The sequence below is a fragment of the Solea senegalensis genome, linkage group LG20, assembly GCF_019176455.1.
Source record: "Solea senegalensis isolate Sse05_10M linkage group LG20, IFAPA_SoseM_1, whole genome shotgun sequence".
NCBI lineage: Eukaryota > Metazoa > Chordata > Actinopteri > Pleuronectiformes > Soleidae > Solea > Solea senegalensis.
The window spans coordinates 12,820,157-12,830,717 of NC_058039.1; the positions used below are offsets into that span (position 1 = coordinate 12,820,157).

The following is a 10,561-nucleotide window of genomic DNA, read 5'->3' on the forward strand; positions in this document are numbered from 1 at the left end:
TTGATGCCCATATATTTGTCTAATTTTCTTCCAAATTGTCGTCCAATTGTCGACACCAAAAAGTAAAATTATACTATAGTATAGTATCATTATATACAGTAGTATCATTTTGAACAACATTATATAGTATAACTTTTTTTGTATCATTTTGGATGACATACTATAGTATGACTTTTTTGCATCATTTTAGATGATGATGACATCATACTATAGTATGTCGTCAAAAATCACCCAAAAACAACATGCTGAAAATCACTCAAAAAAGTCATACTATAATATGTTGTCCAAAATCACTCAAAAAAGTCATACTGGAGTATGTCGTCCAAAATCACTCAAAAAAGTCATACAATAGTATGTGGTCCAAAATCACTCAAAAAGTCATACTATAGTATGTCATCCAAAATCACCCAAAAAAGTCATACTATAGTATGTGCTCCAAAATGATTCAAAAAAGTCATACTATAGTATGTGGTCCAAAATCACTCAAATATGTCACACTATAGTATGTGGTCCAAAATGACTCAAAAAAGTCATACTATAGTTTGTGGTCCAAAACGACACCAAAAAAGTCATACTATAGTATGTGGTCCAAAATACTCAAAAAAGTCATACTATAGTATGTCTTCCAAAATCACTCAAAAACATCATGCCGAAAATCACTCAAAAAAAAAATAAAAAATCATACTATAGTATGTGGTCCAAAATGACACCAAAAAAGTTATACTATAATATGTTGTCCAAAATGACACCAAAAAAGTCACACTATAGTTTGTGGTCCAAAATGACACCAAAAAAGTCATACTATAATATTTTGTCCAGAATCACTCAAAAAAGTCATACTAGAGTATGTTGTCCAAAATCACTCAAAGGTCATACTAGAATGACACCAAAAGTCATATTATATAGTATGTGGTCCAAAATGACACCAAAAAAGTCATACTATAATATGTTGTCCAAAATCACTCAAAAACGTCATACTATAGTGTAGTGGCTAAGCCCCAGCTTAAAGCCACTGAGGGGCTGCAGGACAGGCTAAACTTGATAACGCGCTTGATACGCTTTCTTGTACGTCCAATGAAATCCAGTCCAAACGCTTGTTTTGCTTAATATGCGACCTTTTATTTCTCAGGTTTTAGGCGCAAGATCAAGTCCAATAAACAGCAGTAAATCAGTAAGTGACGGAGACCACCGTGCCAAAAGCATATCGTTTTAGCGGTTGAAAACTGTGCACTCTTTCGTCCGGCAACACCTGCCCAGTGACACAAAGTTCCCACCTTTATAGCAACAAAAAAGAACACACCCACCACCTGTCGGCATAAATTGGTAGTGCAGCAGCTACACAAAGAAATGGCTCCTACATATAGTATGTGGTCCAAAATGACACCAAAAAAGTTACACTATAGTACGTGTTCCAAAATCACTCAAAAAAGTCATACTATAGTATGTGGTCCAAAATGACTCAAAAAAGTCATACTATAGTATGTGGTCCAAAATGACTCAAAAAAGTCATACTATAGTATGTGGACCAAAATTATTCAAAAAAGTCATACTATAGTATGTGGTCCAAAATCACCCAAAAAAGTCATGCTATAGTATGTCATCCAAAATCACTAAAAAAAGTCATACTATAGTATGTCTCCCAATATCACTCAAAAACATCATGCCGAAAATCACTCAAAAAAGTCATACTATAGTATGTGGTCCAAAATGACTCAAAAAAGTCATACTATAATATTTTGTCCAAAATCACTCAAAAAAGTCATACTATAGTATGTGGTCCAAAATCACCCAAAAAAGTCATATTATATTATGTCTTCCAAAATCACTCAAAAAAGTCATACTATAGTATGTCTTCCAAAATCACTCAAAAACATCATGCCGAAAATCACTCAAAAAAGTCATACTATAGTATGTGGTCCAAAATGACTCAAAAAAGTCATATTATATTATGTTGTCCAAAATCACCCAAAAAAGACATACTGTAGTATGTCTTCCAAAATCACTCAAAAACATCATGCCGAAAATCACTCAAAAATGTCATACTATATAGTATGTCATCCAAAATCAATCAAAAAAGTCATACTATAGTATGTGGTCCAAAATGACTCAAAAAAGTCATACTATAGTATGTGGTCCAAAATGACTCAAAAAAGTCATACTACAGTATGTGGTTCAAAATGACTCAAAAAAGTCATACTATAGTATGTGGTCCAAAATCACCCAAAAAAGTCATATTATATTATGTCTTCCAAATCACTCAAAAAGTCATACTATAGTATGTCTTCAAAATCACTCAAAACATCATGCGAAAATCACTCAAAAAGTCATACTATAGTATGTGGTCCAAAATCACCCAAAAAGTCATAATATATTATGTCTTCCAAAATCACTCAAAAAAGTCATACTATAGTATGTGGTCCAAAATGACTCAAAAAAGTCATATTATATTATGTTGACCAAAATCACCCAAAAAAGACATACTATAGTATGTCTTCCAAAATCACTCAAAAACATCATGCCGAAAATCACTCAAAAAAGTCATACTATAGTATGTGGTCCAAAATCACCCAAAAAAGTCATATTATATTATGTCTTCCAAAATCACTCAAAAAAGTCATACTATAGTATGTCTTCCAAAATCACTCAAAAACATCATGCCGAAAATCACTCAAAAAAGTCATACTATAGTATGTGGTCCAAAATGACTCAAAAAAGTCATATTATATTATGTTGTCCAAAATCACCCAAAAAAGACATACTGTAGTATGTCTTCCAAAATCACTCAAAAACATCATGCTATATAGTATGTCATCCAAAATCAATCAAAAAAGTCATACTATAGTATGTGGTCCAAAATGACTCAAAAAAGTCATACTATAGTATGTGGTCCAAAATGACTCAAAAAAGTCATAGGTACTTACAGTAAGGTGGTTCAAAAATGACTAAAAAGCTGAGGCCAAGTAGGCGTGGTCCAAAATGATCAAAAAGTCATACTATAGTATGTGGGTCCAAATAACCAAAAAGTCATACTATAGTATATGGTCCAGAATGACACCAAAAAAGTCATACTATAATATGTTGTCCAAAATTACACCAAAAAAGTCATACTATAATATGTTGTCCAAAATCCCTCAAAAAATTCATACCAGAGTATGTGGTCCAAAATCACTCAAAAACATCATGCCGAAAATCACTCAAAAAAGTCATACTATAGTATGTGGTCCAAAATGACACCAAAAAAGTCACACTATAGCAGGGGTAGGGAACCTATGGCTCGCGAGCCAGGTGTGGCTCTTTTGATGATTGCATCTGGCTCGCAGATTCTGGCTTTTCAGATAAAACATAAAATATTATCACTTGTTTTAATCCATCCATCGATTTTGGAAGTGGAGGAAATGCAAGTGAATGACATAAATGCAGCACCGTTCTATTCCCTGGCTTTGGATGAGTCAACAGACGTAAGTCATTTGTCGCAGTTCAGTGTGATTGCAAGATATGCTGCTGGTGACACACTGCGCGAAGAGTATTATAACGACATTATTTAAAAGAATAAATTCAGAGGTTTATTATACTCACATTTAGTTAAATTCAGTCTTAAAATATATTATATGGCTCTCACTGAAATAAATTTGCAAATATTTTGCTTTCATGGCTCTCTGAGTCAAAAAGGTTCCCGACCCCTGCACTATAGTATGTGGTCCAAAATGACACCAAAAACGTCATACTATAGTATGTCTTCCAAAATCACTCAAAAACATCATGCCGAAAATCACTCAAAAAAGTCATACTATAATATGTGGTCCAAAATGACACCAAAAAAGTCATACTATAATATTTTGTCCAGAATCACTCAAAAAAGTCATACTAGAGTATGTTGTCCAAAATCACCCTAAAACGACATACTATGTATAGTATGTCGTCCAAAAAAGTCATACTATAGTATGTGGTCCAAAATGATTCAAAAAAGTCATACTATACTATGTGGTCCAAAATCACCCAAAAAAGTCATACTAAAGTATGTCATCCAACATCACTCAAAGGTCATACTAGAATGACACCAAAAGCCATATTATATAGTATGTGGTCCAAAATGACACCAAAAAAGTCATACTATAATATGTTGTCCAAAATCACTCAAAAAAGTCATACTAGAGTATGTGGTCCAAAATCACCCAAAAACGTCATACTATAGTGTAGTGGCTAAGCCCCAGCTTAAAGCCACTGAGGGGCTGCAGGACAGGCTAAACTTGATAACGCGCTTGATACGCTTTCTTGTACGTCCAATGAAATCCAGTCCAAACGCTTGTTTTGCTTAATATGCGACCTTTTATTTCTCAGGTTTTAGGCGCAAGATCAAGTCCAATAAACAGCAGTAAATCAGTAAGTGACGGAGACCACCGTGCCAAAAGCATATCGTTTTAGCGGTTGAAAACTGTGCACTCTTCCGTCCGGCAACACCTGCCCAGTGACACAAAGTTCCCACCTTTATAGCAACAAAAAAGAACACACCCACCACCTGTCAGCATAAATTGGTAGTGCAGCAGCTACACAAAGAAATGGCTCCTACATATAGTATGTGGTCCAAAATGACACCAAAAAAGTCACACTATAGTACGTGGTCCAAAATCACTCAAAAAAGTCATACTATAGTATGTGGTCCAAAATCACCCAAAAAAGTCATGCTATAGTATGTGGTCCAAAATCACTAAAAAAAGTCATACTATAGTACAGGGGTCGGGAACCTTTTTGACTCAGAGAGCCATGAAAGCAAAATATTTGCAAATTTATTTCAGTGAGAGCCATATAATATATTTTAAGACTGAATTTAACTAAATGTGAGTATAATAAACCTCTGAATTTATTCTTTTAAATAATGTTGTTATAATACTCACCATTAATGCGACTTCTGGTTCTTGTGGACCCTTTTATTGGCAGAACAGCAAGACTTTCTTCGCGCAGTGTGTCACCAGCAGCATATCTTGCAATCACACTGAACTGCGACAAATGACTTACGTCTGTTGACTCATCCAAAGCCAGGGAATAGAATGGTGCTGCATTTATGTCATTCACTTGCATTTCCTCCACTTCCAAAATCGATGGATGGATTAAAACAAGTGATAATATTTTATGTTTTATCTGAAAAGCCGAAATCTGCGAGCCAGATGCAATCATCAAAAGAGCCACACCTGGCTCGCGAGCCATAGGTTCCCTACCCCTGCTATAGTATGTCTTCCAAAATCACTCAAAAACATCATGCCGAAAATCACTCAAAAAAGTCATACTATAGTGTGTCATCCAAAATGACTCAAAAAAGTCATACTATAGCATGTTGTCAAAAATGACACAAAAAAGGTCATACTATACTATGTCATCCAAAATCACTAAAAAAAAGTCATATTATACTATGTAGTCCAAAATCACTCAAAAAAGTCATACTATAGTATGTGGTCCAAAATTACACCAAAAAAAGTCACACTATACTATGTGGTCCAAAATCACTCAAAGGTCATACTAGAATGACACCAAAAGTCATACTATAGTATGTGGTCCAAAATGACGAAAGGAGTCATCCAGCTGACATAGGCTGGACCTCGTCTTTACACAAACCTGAAAACACGGTGGAGACACTGCACATGGTTTTATTGCTGCATAAGTCTGTGCAACATCAGTCAGAGCAAATATTTATAGTGACATGCTGTTGTGTGTCGGGGATTCTATATCATATTCTTTATTTTTATAGTATCCTGATCTAGTGAACATGTTTTTTACTTTTTTGTATCTTGTTAATTTATCACAGTAACTGATCAACTTTTTAACAATCAAGCCAAAAGTCAAACACTCATGCCGGTCCCCAATTAATCTCATCTCAATGAAGGTCAGTTTTGAGGCCGAGATTTGTGTCTCGGCCTCAAATAAATAAATAAAAGACACCGAACCAATCACATACCCGTGTCATTTGTATGTAAATGTCCTGTGGAAACAGTGGCTCCAGCAGGTCAGAGCCGGCGTTCATCCACAACATCTGGAGGTAAAGATTCAGCCACGAGATGGCTGTTTCAGGACAGAGCTTCCAATGCAGAGCCTGAAAAACACCGAAAATAAAGAGTGAATACTCAGTTAAGACGATCCTGTAAAAAAAAAAGTCTTACCTTCAAAATGATTCTCTCCATTTGAAGAATCTCTTCTCGTAGTATGTCCCTGCAGTCACATAAGCCATCTGTGACAGCTTTGGAGGACATGCTTCCTGCACATTCCATACAAAAAACATTTGTGCTTTTATTTAAAAAAAAGGTCCAGTGTGTACATTTTAGGAGAGATTATTGGCAGAAACCATAACAACGTATAATTGTTATAAAATAATAACAATTACACATTCTGAAGTGAAAGATTACTACACAATCAAAGAAAGACATGAAGGCCACCGTAGTAAATGGAGGTGTTAAAGTGAGATCCTATCAAACAAAAACCTATTATTAAATGATTAAATTTAAATCTAACTTATTTCCTGATTTTATTTAGTTTCTTAAATGTGAATATTTTCTGGTTTCTTTGCTCTATCCAACAAAGAAATCATTAAAAATTAATCATTTTGGTTTGTGGACAAAACAAGACTTTTTTTGAGGTTTGGGAACAATTAATAGAGAAAATAATCAACAGATTAATTTATTTTTTAAAATAATCATAAATTCCAGTCCTAAACACAATTTAAATCTGTTGCGTGTCCAAACTTCAAACAAAAACACATGCGTCAATTGCATCATGGACTCTTCTGAAACCAACCAGGAAATTATAATTTATAGAGCCAATAGGGGGCAACTCTTGCAAAAGAAGTCTTTTCTTCTCACTTCATTTATAATGTCAGTTAACATTTTACTTTAATAGTTAATAGCCTAAATCACAAGTTTCAGGTCTTCCTAAACAGAACATATCATCATATCAGGAAGTGAGATTAAAAATCCGGTCAGGTTCATCAGGTTTCTTCCTTACCTCCATTTTAGATGCAATAAAAAGACAGGTGGTGCCTATGAGCTGCAGCTCATCCTTTTCCACATTGTTCTGGGTCAACATGAAGCGATCAAAGTAGTCCTGTGCCAAGTAGAGCGTCTGCCACTGAAGGGTGTACGCCTCACTCACCTACGGAAACCAGTCATAACATTCTTTAGGAAAAGACACACATAAACATTTTTAAAACCATTACATTTCAGATAAAACTTTGGAATTTAAAATCAGTGAATAAAAACTTGCCTCAATCAACCAGTCAAGCACAATTGACCTCATTCTGGGTTGTAAGCTGGGATGTTTCTGCATGAAGCTCTTACGGTGTCTGTCATTCTGCTCTTTACCAACCATTTTCACCAAGATGTCCTCATGAGAAACACTGTGACATAACACACATTTGTTTAAGTGGCCAGCATAAATAAATCAGCTAAGTAACATATGATGATGAAAACCTGAGATGAGGCGACAGTCGAATTAAAGACAGACAGACAGACAGACGACTTTATTGATCCCTTCGGGTGCCTCACATTGGATAGGGGCTCCCTTCACCGGAGACTCAAAGACAATAGGAAGCTTGGCAACACCTTCAAGAACACGGTGGTTCTGAAAGAGAACAGAAAATTAGAGTTAGGTTATTAGAGCAGTATTTCTCATTTTTTGTTATATAATAAACTGATTAAACTAACTAAAAATTACCCAAACATAAAATAGAGGTACTGAGAGACCAAATGTTCACATTTGTCTCTGGCTATTACATTCAATTCATTTGAGATATTAAATCATAACTCCTTTCTACGCATGTGATATTTTGTAAATCCAAATTTAAGGCTGTAAAAAAAATCTGCATATTTAGGTGTTGACCCCCCCAAAAAGAAACCTCCTGTAACCCATTTATGGATCCTGACCTGGTATTTGAGAATTAAGGAACACTGATCGACATTAATCGGTCAACAAGGTCGATTAATCGAGAAAATAATCAACAGATTAATTGACTATGAAAATAATAGTTGCAGCTTTATTTTTGAGTGTATACCGATTGTTTTTTGGTTCTTGGAATTATTTCATCACAGCTCACTCTTTTTCCAAACAGATTATGCTCACTAACTTTAGAAAACATCAAAGATTACATTATTTATCATTAAGTTGACTTGGCTATGCTTATATAAAAAACAAAACAACAAAAGTAAAAAAAAAAAAAAAGGAATAAAAATAAAATGAATCTTTTCTGCAGACAACCACTGCAGAGACAGTAAAACTGAATTAAATATCAAGCTTGATTCAATTCAATTCAATTTTATTTGTATAGCGCCAAATCATAACATACATTATCTCAAGGCACTGTACATAGACAACATCAAGGAGAGCAGAGAACCCCAACAGTTCACACAATGAGCAAGCACTAGGCATCAGTGGAGAGAAAAAACTCCCTCTTAACAGGAAGAAATCTCTGACAGAACCAGGCTCAGAGATGTGCAGTCATCTGCCTCGACCGGTTGGGGTGAAAGGAAAAATGGGGGACAGCGGAGAGGTGGGGGACAGAAAGGGGGGAGAGAAGAGACAAGAGGGAGATGAGGTAGAGAGAGAGAGACCAGGAGCAGATACACAACAACTGTATCAGGTTACAAGTTTATACAGTTAATGATATCGACTTTTTTTGATATTTGGCAAAAGCCCAACACTCAACAAAATGGTGCCTTGGGGTTATTATTACCTTTGTCTGGTCATGGCTGTGGCTGCTGCAGTCTGTAAAAACAGGAAATGTATTACAAGCAAAGTTAAAGCAGGAAGTCTAAAAAAGAAACACAAATATACCTGAGTTCTCATTCTAACAGCCATATCGAATGTCAAGGTACTGTCCCATAAGTTGCAGCATTTTCCATTAAAACACAACCCTGCCTCTAAAAGCTCAGAGGCATGAGACAGAATAAACAAAGGCCTAAACAAGCATTTCCTCAGTGCAGAAGCAGCAATAAGGTTCAGCGACAGGGACAATTAAAGGCATAGGCTACATATACTTGTGGTGGTGGGTTATGGGTTAGCCTTAATCTAAAACAGAAGATTGGAAAAACTGTTGCCATAATCTGACGAGTCTCAATTTCTGCAGCAAAATTCAAATGATACAGCTAGAATTTGGCATAAACAAGATAAAACTCATACATTCTGTCCAAGACCAACAGTTCACGACAATAAATTTACAATCTATTTATTAATATCTGTCATTTTCTCTGTACTGGTTGGATTAGAGCTAAATTATTCAAACAAGTTTCCACTGACTGTAAGCAAGTCACTCCAATGGCTGGGGTCACCCCCTCCCAAGGGAAGTGTAGACTAATAACTTTCAAATTAACATAATTAAAATAATTAAAAACACAAGCAACTAAAATTCTCGCCACCCGCTACTTTAAACACAAATGAAGTCACTTTAACTCGCTTTTTAAAACCCACAGACTGACTTAACAGCTCCTCCTCAATAACACAACTTTGTGCTGACTAATGCGACTGTTAGCTAACTTTACACACAATGTTTAAAAGGCCATTTCAGGGTAATCATATAAGTAAAAAGACAGTAAAAACGTGTTTCCACTGAGAGTACATAAATGGGTCTCCAACACATTGTGGTGAATTTTTTGGGGGGCCCTCAAAATGGCTAGGGTCGCCCCTGCAAGGAGTACATTTTGTCCTGGGGAGTGTGGATTAATATCTTTGAGTTTAACACAATTTAAAGGATTAAAACACGAAGAGGAACTACACACTTGTTCTCTAATGGTTTGTTTTCACTCGTGTGTCGCCAACAGCGAGTTTAAACACGAAATTAAGTCACTTTAACTCGTTCTTTAAAACCCAGAGACTGACTTTTAACGTTTCCTCCTTAAAAAACACAATTCTGTGCCGACTAACGCTACTGTTGCAGTAGTCAGATAAAGTTAACTTTAGCTAACCATAGCTAACAGTAGTCGTCGCTTTAGTTAGCGACAACAAACAAACATGAAAATAAAATACACGCACAAAAACAAAGGTACGACAATAAGACTTCGCTGCTGCTGCTAACACATCACTTACACGTGTTCAAAAGGCCGTTTCAGGTTAAATATATAAGTAAAAAGATGACATTTTTAGTGTCTTTAAACAGCTTACCCTCCTGTGGTTCAGTTCAAGTCAAACTTGCCTCCAACACTGCAGCCACTGGCGCCAACTAATGTACAATGCGCATGTGTATTAAAAACCCACCCAACAATTTACGCATTAAAACACGTTTAAGATTAAGATATAATCGTGTTTCCCTATTAATTAAAATATAATGAAATAAAGTAACATCGATTAGTTTTCAATGCCACAAACTCACTCAGCAAACATCTAAACTGCAAAACGGTGCTTTCAGGAAGATATATTTAGTCTGCCCGCATCTTATTTTTAGTTCAAGTTTTTATAAAAGTTTTATTAAATCGTTAAATCATTGTGCGTTTAACTTTTCTTTTTTTGTAGGATTTGTGGGAGAAGCCCGTATTGGGCGGGGCTACAGAGCAGGACAGCCAATAGGAGAGAGAGTTGAATTGAGCGCGTG

At 35.6% G+C, this 10,561-nt stretch overlaps 1 protein-coding gene across 1 annotated transcript; it reads right to left on the reverse strand.

Moving 5' to 3' along the window:
- Window positions 1-5,777: 5,777 nt before the first annotated feature.
- Window positions 5,778-10,212, reverse strand: LOC122786747 (G1/S-specific cyclin-E1-like). The gene is given in 8 exon segments (XM_044053213.1): window positions 5,778-6,082; window positions 6,150-6,184; window positions 6,187-6,244; window positions 6,988-7,134; window positions 7,246-7,378; window positions 7,527-7,602; window positions 8,711-8,742; window positions 10,135-10,212. Coding segments are annotated over 5 exon segments (519 nt in total). The 5' UTR covers window positions 7,351-7,378; window positions 7,527-7,602; window positions 8,711-8,742; window positions 10,135-10,212; the 3' UTR covers window positions 5,778-5,908.
- Between the last annotated feature and the right edge of the window lie 349 nt (window positions 10,213-10,561).